The 18,847-nt window shown below is 41.0% G+C and overlaps 1 protein-coding gene across 2 annotated transcripts in view; it reads right to left on the bottom strand.

Annotated features, from left to right (window-relative positions):
* Positions 1–10,016, bottom strand: part of LOC307029144 (TSC22 domain family protein 1-like) — a 40,358-nt gene extending 30,342 nt beyond the window's left edge. Inside the window, exons 1-2 of one of the 2 annotated variants that reach the window (XM_079664837.1) lie at positions 6,612–10,016; positions 4,567–5,846 (exon numbers count right to left, since the gene is read on the bottom strand). In XM_079664837.1, coding sequence (XP_079520963.1) covers positions 5,636–5,846; positions 6,612–9,214 — 2,814 coding nt within the window. In that variant the 5' untranslated portion in view covers positions 9,215–10,016 and the 3' untranslated portion in view covers positions 4,567–5,635. Of the gene's footprint in view, positions 1–4,566; positions 5,847–6,611 lie in introns of those variants that run through there. The other variant, XM_079664836.1, reaches the window with a different exon arrangement.
* Between the last annotated feature and the right edge of the window lie 8,831 nt (positions 10,017–18,847).

The raw sequence follows: 18,847 nt of genomic DNA on the forward strand, positions 1-18,847 counted from the left end.
TGCCACAGATGCCATCCACATCGCTCATATAATCCAGGTAAAAGCCCTAATTCAGGTAGGCGTTTTGTAAGGGTCTTAGGTAATTCCTGTGTCAATCCAACAATGCTTTAAAAAATAGTCTCTGTTTTTACAAGTACAATGACTCACTATTAGTCCATGCTCTCCTGAACTAGTAAGGCTATGAACACATGACAATCCAATTTTGGTTAACAATTGATCCCTGCAGTGCTTCAAACCGTCTCATTCCCCCAGAACAAATGAGGCGAACATTGAACCTCTCCGGAATCCAACAGGACGACCCCAGTCTATTGATTTCACTGCACTACAGACAAACCCCTTCAGTGGATATATATATGAGCGTGCAACGTGCATGCATGTGCTCGTGCTGGTCCGCGTGCGTGCATTTAGAGGTGGAAGGGCAATTTTCCCATAGATGAAAGGCCAGCTAAAAACACAATCCATTATCATCCATTACGAGCCATTAGTTTTCCCACCACACTCTTAAGTGAAACAATCCTGTTTATTGATGGAAAAATAAACCATTTGAGAGAAAGGGGGAGAGCAGATAATTAAAATCAATGATGCATCTGCTCACAAATACACAGAGACAGGGGGGGATTTATAGAGATGTTCACGTGCAAGTGGTTTGTATTAACCTCTGTTTTATTAATACCCAGTAAACAGCTCACAATCTTCTTGTTTAGTTTTATCCTGCCATTCATGCGCTCACTGCCTGGCATGGAAAGACAGTAAATATTCAATGTGGTGTAGTGAGACCTCCCTCCCTCCCTCCCTCTCGCTCACACACAGCCTGTTAGCGCTCTGCTGTGTTCTGGTGTTCTCTGGCTCGGTCTGTGTGCTGGGGTGGGGGAGGTGTCAGCAGCAAAACAAATAACAAATGCTGTTTACTTCTACTGAGACACCTTTTATAGTGCAACTGTGGAAAAGCCAGAGTTTGATATATAAAAACAAACACTGCCACAATATTGGTGCATATACTACGAAAATATCTTGTTTCCCCTACCATTGTCTTGGCGGGGCGCTGCGCCCTGCAAACGGAGCCCTGCGCCCTGCCTGAAATTTGAGGTGTTTTTTGTTATTATTATTTTAAAAAAAAAAAAAAATATATATATATATATATATATATATATATATATATATATATAGCACCAAATTGCAACTGAAGTAATATATCTACGGTCACGTTTCACATTAAACATGTGCTCTTTTATTAAATAAACTAAACGCCTGTGTTATTTATCCAATGTGCATGTTTCAGTGTCCACTGCCTTGCGTATTCACATTCTCCCTCCGCTCTGTTTCTGAAGGGCGGGGCTCCACTTCTCTTTAGTAGAAATGTTCGTCGGTAAATGAGATGGATTAGATTTTTTCATCTTGGTGTTTTCTCTATCGTGTGAGCTCCACACGTTCACTCTATACAGTGTTGTTTACATTCTGTGATGCGCGAGCTGATGACGTCACGTCAAGACGAGTTCACTTTTTTTCCTCTCAACTTTGTGTGGAAAAATGCGGGGATTATGCGGCCTTTTGATAAATATGCGGCCTTTTCAAAATCTGCGCCATTTTGCTGATTATGCGGTAAATTCCGCGATCGCAGAATTTCGTTTTTCTGGAGGGTCTAAATAGAGGATAAGGCAGAGAGAAGCAGCAGCAGCACAGGGTTGCAGCAGGTATGTTATATGCTGTAGCCAGGTGATTTAAATGTATCAATCAAAGGAAGAAGTGTAGACAACATGATAAGAAGGGAATACAGTTTGAATTAAAGTAATAAAGTACAGTGTAACACTGTACTTTATTACTTTGTAATGTACAAATACTTTGTTACTGTACGATATCAATAACAATAATCTACAGCTCCTCTCTCTGCTCCAGAGGATAACTAGTTTTTTTCGGGGTATCCGAGCAGCACCCTGCCAAGTCAGTAAACCTAGGGGAAACACTGTCAAAATGTTTTTCATTACATCAATAAATGCTTTTCACAGCTTAAAAAGCACAACATCTGCCCAATCTATACACCTGTGTGCATTTTAAGTCCATGGTTAATTTGCAGATCAATTTCAGAGAATTTTAAAGTAAAAAAATAAAACGGATAAAGGGTCAACATAAGAATTATGGATGAGACAATTCGGGGTGCAAATGACATCATTCAAAGAGGCTGAGGTGATTTGGGTGGTTAATTTGAAATCAGTGAAATTGGGTCATTGATCATTGAATCGATAAACGCTAGGGACAATATTGGATTGGATCCATTGGCATATATGGCCCTATTTTACAAAAAAAATGTCTGTCCTATTTGTAATGAAATAAAACTGCTTGTAAATGTAAAGTGATCCAAGTGTTTCAGTAGTATAATAAGTGTATAATGTTGTGAATATAAATTATTTTGTCCAGGTTAATAGTGACATACATCTTTTATGTACAAATTGGAATCCATTGTAACTTAGAAAACAACAAAAATGGCTATCTAGAACTTTTAGAATTTATTACAAGTTTTGATCTATGATTGATCGCAAGCTAAATGTAACAGCAGAGGAAAGGCTGAGTTAGCACAGTGTCTGCCTCTAAACTCATACGGCTGTCATTAATGGAAATGTGGTCTGAAAGAAAAACAAACTAAGAATGGCCACTGTTTGAAATCAGTTTTTATCTACGACCCACTTTAGAAGACTGGAACATCTGGGCATCAGGTGTTTCTACAGTATAACCTTCCGTGAGCCAATGATCGTACAAAACCATCTGCAGAGTGGGCACTGATGGAGGGAACAGTGGGGCAACACAAAGACAGGACTTATCAGAGCTGGACTCTGCTCAGTCTGGTTCCATCTGGTCCAGCCTGCTGTGCCCTCACCGCTCTATACCAGCGTCAGTAGGTCTGACTGAGTCAGGTTGGGTCACTTCCTCTGTGTGTTGGGAATTCTGGGGATCTCGTTGATCTCTGCACAATGAGCAACGGGCCCAGCACACACTGGCTCTCTGCACTGCCAGTGGCAAGATTACATTCAAAACAGCCAGCGGCAGAGATAGCCATCATTATGCCAGCCAAAGCCACATTCCCCTGAGCCTTCACACTCACACACTTAGTCTGTATTCAAACTAACAATAGGGATGTGTTGCAGCATCCTCATTTGTTTCAATGAGACCATTTATCTGGCAGAACAAGGTCTTGAGAAAAAAGATGTAGGCTGGTTAATAAAAAGTTGTACTTTGCTAAACTTTTGCCACAATCCATCGTCATTGGCTCTTTGTTGGCCATTCTAAAAACACATCATTTGTAGTATTATTAGTAGAAATGTAATATCCTGTTTTTACCATTATAGTAGGTCTGATAGAAGAAAAAAAAACATAACTGTATTAACATCAATAGATGACCATGTCACTGGCTAATACTAATATTAAACTGAACAAATTAATAAAAATAAACTTAGACCAAACATTTGATTTTGAAAAAAGGAATTACCCTGAGTCATTGTCTCAATAACATAAGATTATTAACTAGGCTAGGACTTCAAACAAACTAAGCATGATACATTAATGCAACATCTGACATTAGTTCACAGCCAGATCTCACCACAAACCTACATAATAATGAACAATACTAAGAAAAACTTTAAAAGGGTTTTACATTAAAAAAGAAACAGAAAATAAGACCATGCACTAAAGTTAACTAGACCCTTAACCAAACTCATTTAGCCAAGTTTGCAAAGCAGGCCTACATTACCTTTCGTCAAAACACTGTCTTCTATCGGAAACTTTGACAATGTGAACCACAGCGCAGCACCAAACCACATCCTCAAATACAAAGACTCATGCATGTGAAAATATGCATATTGCACATTAGAATACTGTCATACTTAATTTTGCTCGTTACCATTTTGTAATCACGGTTTTACTGTGAATGAGCCTATAACCACCAGCAGTCAAGACGCAGCTGTCTCCTCACTCACACGCACAGACCACCCACCCATTTTGAACATATTCCCTTAATGCAAGGCATGTTAGTGCAAATGCACAATTGACAGCCTCCCTCATTCAAACAGACTCTCTAACACACGCACACAAACACACACACACACACACTATTCTGCACTGACACTCTAAAGAGACCCGGGCGTTTTTACAGCCTCGCCTTAGGAGGTGATTTATGGGGGTTAGGGTCATCCCACACACTAAAAAGCTGAAAATATGTTGACAGGAGCCTCACAGCAGACCCCGGGAACAGAACAACCACTGATATGTTACACAGACCCCCCCCCCCCAGCCTTGCTTGTAAACTCAGACCAGGAAACAGGTTCAGGGTCTTAGTATGGTTCCATTAAGTGACCTTGAAAAGGTGCCATCACATGTACTTTAATGACGCAATATACAAAATGGCCATCATTTGAGGCAGGGAAGTGAAAGGAATGAATACCAGAGCCTCCTCTGTTACGACTATGACATTTATAGCAATGATTCAATAAAACTGGAAATTAACTTTAAGTGCAATCTTATTGTAATCATATAGGCTCGCAAATTGTGTTGTCCAAATGAGTACAAATTGAAAATAAATGCAAACAAAACCCCCAATTTTATTGGTTGAGACGAAAGACAGCTTGTTGATGTATTTTTCCTGGAAATACAATCACTGTGCAGTTTGAACTTGGTTTTAGTTTCTCTTGAACACAAGTGACGCACAACATTTGCAAGTGGTATGAAACCTCAAATTAAATAAAAAGTTCCTAACAATTACAAAGAAACAGCCATGATCCAGAAACAGTAGCTGGACTGTAAGCTGAAAGAAACATCTTTATATATTCTAAATATTTATTTGGGTACAAATGTAAGAGTAACACTAATCAGTATGGCAGTAAGATATTGAAAAGTGTGACCTCAAAGATGGTTATACATCCTAATGGGCAGCTGAAAAGCTCTGTGTGTGCTCTGTGTGATCTTATTCATGAGGAGCAAAGATTTACCTACAAAAATGACAATTATATTTCTATGCTATAATAACATGGGAGCTCAGATTAAATCAGTGGTTTGTCAGTTATTTAAATGTGGAATTGACGCCTAACCTAACACAGTGAATTAAGCTTCAGCTGATTATCAAAAATCAGCAAGATTGATTTGGCCATGCCTAGTGTGTCTTCTTTGTAAGTGTGCAATAGCAAACTTTAGCAGTTATTTTATCAATGAGGTTTGTTGGTTAAGATTAATTGAAATTGTCCAGTTTCAGTTGCAGCCACACATCAGTGAGCGAAACACAGACTTCAACTTCAGGCACTGTCCCCTAATTGTATTCGCGTGACAGCAGGTAAACTACATAGAAATGTACTGTGAGCCTAATTCACCAGGACAATCTTCTCATTTGAAACAAGGGCTTTGGTCTCACCAAAAAGCTACTTATCATCAAAGACAATAATCCACCTGATCCCCATAGATTTCACAATCCCCAGAGTTAAACGTCATGTGATAACAGTAGCCATCCTTCAGTATCCATTTACCAGCCCATAAAGAGGGACTGAAACAGAACAAGCATCATTATAAAAATCCATGCTACCCTTAACATTCCTAGAATGAAAACCAGTCAAGTCATCAACCTCATCTTTGTAATTATAACTGAGGCATGCAAAACATCCTAGAAACTGGAGGTTATAATAACATTTTCAGAGGTTGGGAAAATGGGTTTAAGACTGTAAGAGCAGCTGAAATGTGGACAATTTCCTGTTGTTGGGTGATTAAAATTCCCCTGTAACCTCAGAAACCAGTGCTTGAAACTTGTTGGGAAGGCATTCCAGAGGAGAGCTTGAAGCGGGTTCACAGCACACGTTGCAACCAAACTGTACCAGCTGGAGGAGTGTCAAAGAGAGATGGGAGAAAGAAGAGAGATAGTGAATATAGAGAGCTCTTAATTAAATCAATAAGCTTTCAGTGAAGGAAAGGACTACTGCGCAACACTTTTCATGTCAACTAGTAAACCGACATCCCTTCCTCGTGAATTCAACGGAAAGGTAGAACGATTATGAATAAGGCCTGCTTTGGGAAACAAAATGAAGTAGTCTTTAATGTTTTGTTTCATCTGTAGGATAAGACTAGTTTGCTCCATTTTCATTTGCAGCAACCTAGCACCTGCTATCTCTAATTAAATAATCCTGCCTCCTCCTTCTTTTTTCCTGCTTTTCAACAACAAAACAATGTGCTGAGAGAGTGTGTACAGCGATCTGTGCACCCAGCAGAAATTGTGCGCTGTAAGGCAGACACTCAGCATTCAAGAAAGGAATAAAATGTCGAATCACTGCAGCCACTTGTTAAAGACAAGTCACATCCATCTGAACCCTGCACTGTGTCCAACGGAAAGAGGACAGACAGCCTGTGGAAGCCTGGCAATTGTCTGCTGGCTATCGAGAAACACAATGACACTTTTCTTCCCTCACGGCTGCCACAGCAACCAGTGAAATCATCCAGCATCAATCCCACACTATGAATGCCGATTGGGTCAACCAGCACACATGTTACAAGAAGCATCTCTCAGTAAGCTAGACAAAATGTGCCAATATAGGTTTACAACCAATTAAATAAATCAGAAGAAAAAGTAAAGAAATATAATCTCTTACCCATCATCCTCTCCATCACCAGTCTTTAGACCAGCTGATGCAGTTAAGGCACTGGCGGCAGCGGCGTTGCCATCAGCTTCCTGACCCTGGCCAGCGCTGGATCCAGACCCAGCCTCCCTTCCGGACAGCTTGGGCAGCCCCAACAGAGTCGACTGGTGCTGGAGGAGCAGCCGCTGGGCGTCCTGCAGCTGCGTGGTGGTGAAGGTAGGCAGACTGGCATAGAGGGCACTGGCCTGGGCAGCATGAGCCAGAGCAAGGGCGCTGTTGTGGTCATGGGACAAACTGAGAAAAGACGCCTGGCTCTGAGGAACACCCTGCGTGGGCATCCGACCGCTATTCCCAGTGTTGTGGGCTTGGGGGGCGCTCTGAGGGTTGGGTGGAGGCACACTTGATGCAGATACTTGGTTCTGGTGGACTGTTGTGGGCAGCTGGGTCCTCAGATTTTGGATTTGTGTTGGGAGTGACTGTTGTGTCTGCTGCTGGCAGTCCAGGTGGCCTGGGTGGCTCTGAGGCCGCTGGCCAAGACCTGGTGCTCCAACATGAGAGGGCATATTAGAGGAGGAGGTCTGTGTGTGAAGCAGTGACTGCTGCAGGCCTCCTATCATCTGACATAATCCGTTAGCAGACCCGGAGGGAGCTGACCCAGTTTGGTTGGACAGAGGTTGAGAGGCAGCTGCCTGGGGGACACCTTGGTGTGAATGGGTGTACTCAGCTGGTCTCACCTGCACCGCGGCTGCTTGGTGGTTAGATTGTGGTTGCTGTGACAGGGCATAGCCTCCCTGTTGCTGCTGAACACCTACCAGGCCCTGTGTGGAGCCTAAGGGCGGACTAGCAACTGCCTGGGCATAAGTGAGCTGGTGGTGGGGTAAAGCGGATGTCGGGATGGCGGTCTGGTGGCCTTGCATGGAAACAGGTTGATGAATGCTAGTTGGAGCCGAGGGGGTAATATCGTACGGGGGCATGTAAGGTTGGGACACTCCCATGCTTAAACCACTGGGGAGGATTCCTTGATATCCCTGTGGAGGGGAGGCGTGTTGGGGTACTGGGTGTCCCCCAGCATCTCCACTGCACACACTCTCAGTATAATGGCTCAGTGTACTCATAGTGCTACTCACTGAACTACCACTTGTGCTTTCTCGCTCTGATGTCCCAGCAAAACTCTCAGAGACAAACTGACGCATGTTGTGAGAGCCAGTCTCCGACGCAGCGGAGCTTGGAGCAGAGGCAGGGGTCTCCTTATCGTAGAATTCAGTGCATAACCATCTTCCCTTCTTAAAGGGTTCAGAGCTAGAGTCCAGCTTCACCACCCGGAAGCGAGAGCTGGTGGTAGCCACAGCAGGGGCTGGAGCTGGGGCAGGCTGGGCAGGGGCCGATGTTACAGGGGCCACAGATGTGTTAGGAGCACTCACAGGCTGCAGCACGGCAGCTCCAACTCTCCCATGGATCCCAGCTGGGACCCCGATCCCTCCAGAGGCACTAACAGCAGAAGTCGTATTAGTCATAGTGATGTTGGAGTTGATGTTTTGGTGTTGCTGGATCATGTTGACATTAGAGGTGGGGGTTATAAGGTTACCTGCGGCTGCAACAGCACCTCCGCTCCCTGCAATGCTGCTCATCACATTGAAAGGAAAGCCACCACTGCTACTGCTAGCACTCATGCTTATCCCCCCTCTCACAGGCACGTTGGCAGAGCTCAAAATATTCACATTACTAACAGTGCTGGTCTTGGGATTAACTATGCTAACTGTAGTGTCCATAGCAGAGCTGTGCATTCCAGGGAGGGATCCCGGGGCCACAACCCCCTGGGGCTGAGCGGCAATCCTTGGAGGGGCAGCCTGGGAAACATTATCTTGAGGGCCCCCCACGTTAGAAGGCATTTTCTGGGTAATACAGGGTAAAGCTCCAGAATTGAGGGCAGATGGAGTGCTCCCAGTCCCAGAGGACAAAGGGTAGACCTGGGCATGGTTGTGATGGTGATGGTGATGATGTACATTCCCATTCACCATGGTCCCACCATGCTGTTGAGCTTGGTTCATGGCATGTGGGTGTGAAGGCTGGTTGGGGGAGACAGCTCCAGGGGTATCAGCCTCATGGAAATTATTCAGAGTCTCCTCCGAAGAGCTCCTCTCTCCTCCCACTATGTCATTAGGTCTGGATAGAGACATATCCAGTATTTCAGAAGAAGAGAGATCCTCTGTGTGGGACTCATCCAGGTCATCATAGCTTTCGGTGTCCTCTGCAATACTGTTGTTGGTACTCACAGATATCTGAGCTGGAGTTACACTTGTAATCTGGAAGCCACTCTTCTTTTTTATCTGAGCTCCAGTCTGTGTGGGCTGGGGCTGGGCATGCAGATTCAGGCTGTGGGGTGGCATGTGATGGGGACCCGGGGAGGATGACCCAGCAGGGGGTTGGCACTGAATCAACAGGGAGGCTTGGTAATCATCGGCCGGGACGTGGCTGTTATTGACCACCGGGTTTGCCGGTGTTGACAGCGCTGAACCGCTCCCGCTGCCTGTGTTGCTACCCCTTCTGTGAAAGACAGCCGGGTGCGCCATCTTTCTAACACTGCCAGAGTCTCCTGCAGGGTCCGGATGATGCATTTCGAGAGGATCCGGGGGGTGGTTGCTCTCTGACAGTATGCAATAAGGCTGCAGCTCGTTAACGGCGCCGTTTTGACTACACTTCAACCAACAGACAACACGATCGAAAAATAAATATATTAACCAAGAACTGAATGTTTGCAAATGTCAGGCGAAGTTATGCCAATATTTACAGCCTCTAAAACACGATGAAGTGTTTTACGGTGACAGTTAGCGAGGCAAGAGAAGCTAGTGGCCGCTCGCTGAGTAGCTAGCGAGCTAACGTCAGCTGATGCCAGCGTTAAATCACCAGTGATATCAGTTAGTGGCTTTGTTAAACACAAGCTAACATTTTGTAGGTTTTCTAATGAGAAACTATGCCACCCGTACTGAAAGCAAATAGCTGCTAGATAAGTTAGCCTTAATGTAGATGCTAGCCTGACAGAGGAGTAACGTCAGCGAGCTAGCTGCCAGTCTCCTTCACCGGCTAGCTAAACACAACTAAAGCGAGCCGTTTTAGCTACTGAATGTGCTCAAAGGAATGAAAATGTAAACAAGCAACCTTTCTTCCGGTGCACAGAGATGTATAACCGAATACGATCCATTAATAGCGGCGTACAAATGTTAAATCCATGCCACTGAATCCTCGTTTTGTCGTTGGTTTTGCTGTATCACTGGTCCTCCCCAGCGTTGTTCAGTGTTGTAGCCTGCCTCCTGCACCGCTGCTGTGGCTCCGTGCTGCCTGTGACGGGCTGAAGGGGAGGGGTGCTCCGTAATATGGCGACCGCGCATGGTCTCTGCTGCCAGACATAAAGCAGTCTGGCAGAGGCGGGGACGAGCCCAATATCAACATCGCCGGAAAGAGCCGAGGAGAGGGCGCACCCTCAGATAGATAGATAGATAGATAGATAGATAGATAGATAGATAGATAGATAGCCCCTATCAAAACATACATAAACATGACAGTTGAAAAAATAAATACATATATGAAGTATATGATAAGGTATTTACATTATACAAAACATTTAATATTGATTATATATGCTATAATACAGGACAAATGTGTGGCTTTACTTGAATTGGAAGACACATACAATAATGATATAGCAATATAATAGCAATATAATTGCAATATAATCCTCTGTTTATTATATTTTAATGTTAATATCGCTGTATTTGACATTATTTCTAATTAGTTTGATTGGTCCAATGTAACACTTGTACTTTTATTTAAGTAAATGATATGTACAATTATATAAATAGTCAGTTCTACTGACAGACATATATTATTTAATGATCAAGGGATGGGTATATCTCTGCGGAAATAATAAAAAATTACCCAAAAAAGAAATGAATCAGGTTGTAAATATCCTATCAATTAAATCCATCCTTTTGGATCGAGCAAAACATCAACATCACAACAATGTTTCTGAAACAAAGGTGGACAGAGAGCTGCTAGATCTCTCTGCAGACACAGGTTAACTACACTGAAGGATTATTCTACACACAGGTGCTGTGGGCCTCTCTCTTGTGTGTGTGTGTGTGTGTGTGTGTGTGTGTGTGTGTGTGTGTGTGTGTGTGTGTGTGTGTGTGTGTGTGTGTGTGTGTGTGTGTGTGTGTGTGTGTGTGTGTGTGTGTGTGTGTGTGTGTGTGTGTGAGTGAGACATTGTTGGTCTGTAATGTTGCCACTGAAGGTCAATGAACTCTTGTCATCTGGTCAAACATCTCAATTTTCTCTGTTCTGGCCTCTTCTGTTCATATCTGGACATAAAGGTCCTTTTCTAATTCAATACCCTTTTTTATTAAACTTTTTAATCTTCCTTGCTTTTTTCTTGTTAATCCAAAACAAAATCCTCATTACAAAATTACATCAGGTGATAATTTGAATATATATATTTATATATATATGTTATGTAACATTACAGTTAGTTTTAATACAGAAGCAAACATTTTGAAACATTATAAAGCTATATTTAATTACTTAAAATATTCATTATAAATATTCACTCAATCAATTGAATTGACTCTTAACAACACAAAGACTTCGCTCTACGAGTTCATCGGCAATAACACCTCCCCATAAAAACGTTTCAATATCCTACACAAGTCAAGTTTACACAGGCTTCCCTTTAGTGCAGTATATATTTAGCTTCACATTAATTATTCCAAAGCATTGTTAGTTTTGCCGAAGCTACACATTATTCTTCATTCATGCGTGTTTATTTAGCATTGCACTCTGTCACGGTTGGGGAAAAATAGGACCCAAATGCAGACTGAGGAGGAAGCAGCTTTCAAAAGGAAACAAAAGGCGAGCTTTATTTTCAAAAGCTGAAAAAACAAGAATTCATGAACAGGTACGAGGTAAAACAAGAATCCATGAACAGTTACGAAGTAGCATCCAAACAAAAGGTGACTGTGACCAACATGAAGGGAGACATGAACGACAAATAATGAACCAACACCGAACACAGGAAGAGACAAGACTAAATACAGGGAGGGGTAATCACGAGACGAGAAACAGCCGGGCAGGGAAGGAGAAACACAAGGGCAACAGGTGAACACAATCAGACACACCAGGGAAACTAACGACAGGGAGAAAAACACAGGGAGAACATAACAGCAAAAATAAAACCATGACAAGTCAGACCAAACTAAAACCGTGACATAAAACTAAGATCGTGACTGACTCAATATGTGGATGCTTTAATGCAAGTGACTTTCTGGATCACAATCAGCAGAACTGAGAAAAAAGCTGAATAGCGGATATATTTTTGTTAAAAGATGTATTTTTTTAGCTCGGTTTTCCAACCTTAGCCATTTGGAATTATGAATGTCAAAAGCATTGAACATAAGAGAAGTAAGGAGGGGGGAATGCTAGAAACAGAGAGAAGAGAAGTTGAGATGGAGGCGGAGGAGCAAGAAGGGAGAGAAGAGAAGCACAGATCGGCTGTCAGGCGGGCAGACAGGCCATATCCATCGATACAAATGATAGAGGGCGAGAGACAGCAGGAGCCTAGTGCAGTGTAAGCGTCTGGTGCTGTCAGCAGCTTTAAATCACACTGGCACTCCACAACAAACAAAAAACACCCAGCACTATTGTACTGCTGCCCCACTATAGTGAACAATTTGGACTCTAGTTTGATTTTGCAACCACTCCAGTAAAAAAAGAAACACTTCTTATGCTCTCTATTTAGCTGATTTGGAAGATATGCAGATGTTGGATGAGCCTCTCATTGGTTGTTTGCTATTTCATTTGACATTAAGAAGGTAGTTAGCGGTGGCTTTTTCTCAGGCTATTTATCAAGTGGGCAGTTCAATTACCAGCTCCTGTCTACAAGCCCTTGAGTAAGACACCAAATCCCAAATTGCTCATCAAATGTAAGTCACTTTGGTTAAAGGCATCTGTCGAATTAATGTAGCACAGGTAACAGGTCATTTCTGCGAACTGCAGTGCAAAGCAATTGGGGAATACACAATTAATGCACGGTTACACAAATTATCCAAAAGAGGCCCTTGTGTTCTTGTGATTTTCCCTTGAAGAAGAAGAAGAAGATATACTTTATTCATCCCTTACAGGGAAATGTCTTTACCCACTCTGTTGTGTTTACACACATTACACCAGGGGTGTCAAACTCAAATACACAGTGGGCCAAAATAAAAAATATCGGTACTATTCGAGGGCCGGACTGGTTCAATGTTTATTGCAAAACTTATGGAAATGATGTTATTGCACATATTAAACCTGGAACTAACAAAGCTTAAATGATTGCCGATAAAAACAACATTAAACATTAAATAATCAGTTGCATTCATTTCTTGGCTCTATCTGCAGCTTTTCCACAGTCATTTCTTATGATTACATTTTTCCACAGGCCAACAACAGCTTAAAAAAAACTATTTTCCTCAAAGAAAAAAACAAACAAGTCCTGTTGTTGCAAGAAAGAAAGTGCAGAAGGAAACATCCATTGAAACTCAGTGTGCTGCTCTGTGATGCTCGTTCAAGCCAGATACTTGGCATCTCATCTTGGGTGCAAGTTCATCAATGTTTGGAGTCAGGCTCTGAGCTGAAAAACCCTCAGGATTGAGTGAAGGTGTGTGTGCAATAAACCAGCGGGCCAGATCTAATAGTAATCAGAAATGATCCTGCGGGCCGAAATTAAATCCATCAAGGGCCTGATTTGGCCCCCGGGCCTTGAGTTAGACACATGTGCATTACACACACAGGGAAGGATATACATGCAGAAACACAGAGAATATACTATTGAACTTCACAACTATGCATTTAACAAGATAATATTTTACTTTTTAGCAAGGTACATTGTCTGCCAGGTTAAGTTTTTTACAGAAAATATATGATGAGGCCATAAAATATGAAACCGTTATAGATGTCACAACCTAACACTATACAGTTGGATGAAATTAAAAGTAAAACATATTTTTGTTTGCATTTTGGACTTTAGTAAACAATTTGAATTCTACATTTATTTATAATATGGTATTTGTACATGTGGTGTTCCTTCTTGTAATTAATCTCAGCATGCCAATTGCTTCTGTGAATTCACACATTCTTTAGTTGTCTGAGAGAGGCATTGTTTAGACTAGCTGCACGTATTTGACGATAAATCAATGCTTTCTGAAGTATATAGTTGTCGTACATTGAGAATATAAAGACAGATCTGTGGGAGCAGAGTGGTGGTGATGGTGGTGATGGTGGTGAAACAAACCTAAAATTCTTGAAACAACAGAGGCTTTGGACGTGCAGAGTACAGGGCCATGCCCAGTGATGCGGGCAGGGGGTCTGTGTCTCTGTCTGGGGCTTGTGTCCACTGAGCCTCTCCGCTCTGAATGGAGACCAGAATAGATGCTGGCTTATATTTTCATTGGACAGCCCTCCCAGCAGAAAATCACAGTGTGTGTTACTAGATGTCAAAATACCCAGGCCCACTACATTCATTCATTCATGAATGTTTCTTCCCAAACATACTGCAGAACAAACCCAACTTGGCACTGATGTAAGTCACTGTATCAAAGAATGAGGAAAAAATAAATATCACGCACAGTAGAAGATGCAATGGGGCTGATCAGGGCTGGACACAGCTTTTCTAGGTTCACATAGTCATACTTATCATGTGTGTTCCTCATGAGCAGAGTTCATATCCACTTTCATATTTGATTATTCAAAGGAATACACCATAACAGGTTATTCAGCGGCTAATGCAGTTTTTTCATGATGTGTAAGCATTACATGTTTACACATCATGACTGATGTTGCAGCTACTGTAGTAAAGGTTATGTTGATGTCAGCTATTTAAATTCCTGCCTAGTAGCTTAATCCATGATAATTCATAATAATTTATTAGTTTACTTTTTATTTTTTATTAATGATTTGTATTTGCACATTTCTCAATATGATGCCATATGCACATGGTGGAGTAAAAAGAAGCTCAGTACATTTGCTTCCACGTTGTATTAAAGTAAAACCATGAAGTAGCATAAAATGGAAATACTGAAGGAAAGAAAAATAACCTAAGATTGTTTTTAAGTACAGTACTTGATTAAATGTACTAGATAACATCCCACCTCAGGGGATCGCCACATGGAAACACACAAAGTCAGGAATGTATTGCCTAAACACACAACCTTTCAGTGTTTGTTTTGTTCTTGTAGCTGAGTGATGGGAATGCCTGAGGACATGTTCTTTCCTGATGTACAGCATAGTAGACATACATCACACCCCTATAACTGTCTTGTCAAAAGATATATGACCTTGCCATGAATGAAAATTAAACAATGACTTGTAGCATAGGCACTGAGTCTCTTGTTTGAAGCATGTCTATACTTGGCAGCTTCATGTGTATGCATGTTTTCATTTAAGTAAGAGAATATACAATGTCATGGTTTTGCCTTTAAAAATCAAGTCATGATAAAAATGGTCGCTTATTCAGTCATTATTGCACTGACAGGCATAAATATAGTCAGAACAATGAATTAATCAAAACAGAAACCTGAGAGCTGCATGCCTGACTGATGAGTGAAAGGGAAACTTGAGAGCAGCCGGTGGAAATATTGTATTTAATAATAAAGGAGATGGCACAGACTCACTTTCAAGTCCACAGGAACAACGTTTGGCAAAACTTCCTTAAACAACGGAGGCCATGAGATGTGTTGGTAAGAATTGGTTGTGTGTGCTATGTAAATTAGGTTATGATTTGTCTTTAGAGGACAAATCAGACTTGTAGAAATATATCTAACATGACTTTGTGTTCTAATATCGAATAGGTAAAGTGAAACTCTATGTTATCATTTAAACCATTCACACAAATATAGTTTTTTAAATTTTGGTCAATGTCCAAATATTTAGGTCCTTCAATTATAATAGGCCAATCCATAGGGAGGTGTTTTGTTATAGATATAACAAATTATAAGTTAGTTTATTTAATTAAATATATTGTGCTTTATTTAGAAAAAAAAGAAAAAAAAAGAAAAAAAAAGAAGCCTGTTATTATAACACCCCCTTCAGGTTGATCCATGTCATTGTTAAATACCGAAAGAGACACATCCTCCATTCAACTTTCACATACAGCTAAATAATGCAATCTCAACAACAATATAGAACTTATACAACATATTAAACTACACTTGTTGACAGTTGCTGCCTCTGAATGAGAAGTTTATTTAATTTAATATGGACAAAGACAATAGAGTTACAATTTTCAATAGCCCATTCCTATAAAAAAGCCTTTACAAAAACACAGAATGTTCACAGAATATAAATGTAAACAATATGGTTAATTTCCTGTTTGTTCGCCTCATGTTGAAATAAATAGTAGTGATAGCATGAGAAATGTAAAGTATGACAGAACAGCATTTGTGTAAATGTTGTAGAAATATACAGCAACTCTTAAAGGTGGAAATGAACCTGCCAGATGACCTTTGACCTTACACAAAATGTTGTCAAGACACAGGACGTTTCTCAATGTCGAGTATACCTGCTGCAGAGCCACTATTTCAAGTATACTACGTCATCGAGTGGCGCTGAATGCTGGGCATTTAACATGCATTTAAACAGTCCTTTGGGGCCACTCGATGACGTAGTATACTTGAAATAGTGGCTCTGCAGCAGGTTTACTCGACATTGAGAAATGGCCACAGCCTTTCCACCTGAGGGAGCCACATTTCAGTGTACAGGTGTGTTTAAAAAGAAATATTCATTGCAGATGGACATACTTAATGTGTACAGTTTTTCCATGGAAACCATAATGGACAGCATCACAAATCGCTCATCATCTCAGAATGGCTCCAGCAAAATAGCAGATTTAAGGCTCTTCTGACAACAACTCAGCGTCGACTATCTACAACAAATGAAGACACAAAATGATGTAAAAATAAAATATTTGACAGTGTGCTGAGATTGTATCTGCCAACTAAGAGCTGCCATGGAAACAGCCCTTCAATGCAATGTGAGCACACAAGAGAACACAACAATGGCAATCATGTTGATATTACATTAATGCCAAATCATTTCAGTTTTTAGAGGAAATTATCATTTCACTGACACAAGTGCTTGATCAGGCCTTAAAAAAGAAATGATGATATAAATATGAGAATGATTAAGCATCTGAAGGTTAGGGTATGACTGTGGATATAGTTCAGAATAAATCAGTGTACTGGCATTTCAGTTTGTTGCTGAATTATCTCCCTAGCCTGCCCTCTGAAATGTACCCAGACTGTGGGCAAAACAAAAATGCCTGCCTCAAAGCGTGTCTGACCTTGAGAGGAAAGCCAAAACTCCCAGTCATTCGTTGCCAAGCTCATTTTATCCCTGATGAAAAGAGCTTTCTGAATCTTTCAACCAGCGAAGGACTGATAGACTGTTTCTGTAGTTCTCAAACTTAGGTAATAGGATGAAGTTAGGCTTCATTGTCCTAAATACACACCCCAACCCACACACACTTTCAACACGTTCCAATGAAGCAGATAAACTGTGGCCAGCAGCTGGGACACTTTGGGGGCTGTGTTTCCCTGAGAGCTTTGTCTCTGTTAAGTTTTTTGTGAATGTGCTGATAGCTGGTCAGCCGACAGAGGAGACTCATAAGTTTTATGAGCGAAATCTTTGAGTTGAACAGATATGGCTCATTTGTTAAAGCTCATACTGCTGAGAAATCCATGTGGGACACAGGAAGTTATATTGATCCAAATCTATTAGCCAGTGCCAAGTGCCACAACTCCCTGCCCCCTTTTGTTATTAAATCTGCATCCCAGTAACTATTTACACCAAGGACAATACAGTTATAGCAATTTTCATGGTAGGTATAATTCATTTTAGTTAAATGTGTGCTATGCAAGGTGTCATACTAGTCAAAAGCCAAACCAGCTGAACACTAGAGGAGAAGGTAATTAGAAAAGGAGAGGATTTATCCTCTTAGGGGCATGAATGTGATAACCTTTAACTAGAGACTGAACATAGAGTAGAGAATGTTATGTCCTGATCATTAATATTCATCTTATGGGTACCATAATATGCAATGGTAATAAAGGCGGAAGGAGATAGATAACCACTTGCTATCACCTCCAGCTCTTTAAAAAGTAAAATAATTGCATCTGCCTTGAACTTTCCTCAACAACAACAACAACAACAACAACAACAACAACAACAACAACAACAACAACAACAGCAACAACAACAACAACAACAACAACAACCGTGGTGCTTACCATGGCTTGCCCTAAATGTGAAACACTGTAGTTTACCTGTCCTAGAGTAATCATAATATTCAATCATAATAAGAAGCATATCATACAGAAGAGAACAAATCTTGAGGCTACGGAGTATAGAAATGTTATTCTTCTTATTGCTATTTCATTCATCTTTCATAAATTAGCACCACGTCGATTTCTTGCAGTTGTCCACAAGGTGGCAATACATACAAGTCAGCTGCAGGGGTAAATGGAGATGGACAATTATTTAATAAATCTAAATGCTATAAACTCTTTAACTTCCTCAAAATCAGTTTTTGTAAAATTGTCATAATGAATATGAACAATCGTCTAAAAACTTTTACCAGTTGTGGCCAGAAAGTCATACATATGTCATTCATTTCATATTAAGTAATGGGACCCAATGTTTTTGTGTTTGTATATCGAATATTATAATTGATTTAATTTACCCTGTTTGTATTTTCAGATGCCGTTGTCTAGTCGACCAATTACATGTGAGTCAGTCTCCAATGATTCATGTTAATGACCTTGGAAGCTAATCTTGATTCCCTCTCAAGCTCTACATACATAATTGATGTGCTGCTGGCTTAGCTCTTCCATCACAGTGTGAAAGAGTGTAGGTTGTCTCTTGATCCACGTGGTGTCGCTACGATCTCCGTTAAAAAATAAAGTAAAGCGTCTATGAGTGATTGGCCCTTTTTCACGCTGTGGTTTGTCCTCTTTATCTTTCAATGCAAATGACTGTCTGTTTAAAATAGTTACAACTTGGTAGGGCATTAACTTGGTCTTAAATCAGTGCATAATTGCTCTAATGAGTGTCACATGGGTTTATTTAAATAATGATTTGTTTAGGGCTTTTAAATGAATTACCCTGTTATGAAGAACAAAAAAGATAACATCAAACAAGGAAACTACAATTTAAATTGCTCTTCATTC

This window comes from Notothenia rossii (assembly GCF_949606895.1).
Source record: "Notothenia rossii genome assembly, chromosome: 2".
Taxonomy (NCBI): domain Eukaryota; kingdom Metazoa; phylum Chordata; class Actinopteri; order Perciformes; family Nototheniidae; genus Notothenia; species Notothenia rossii.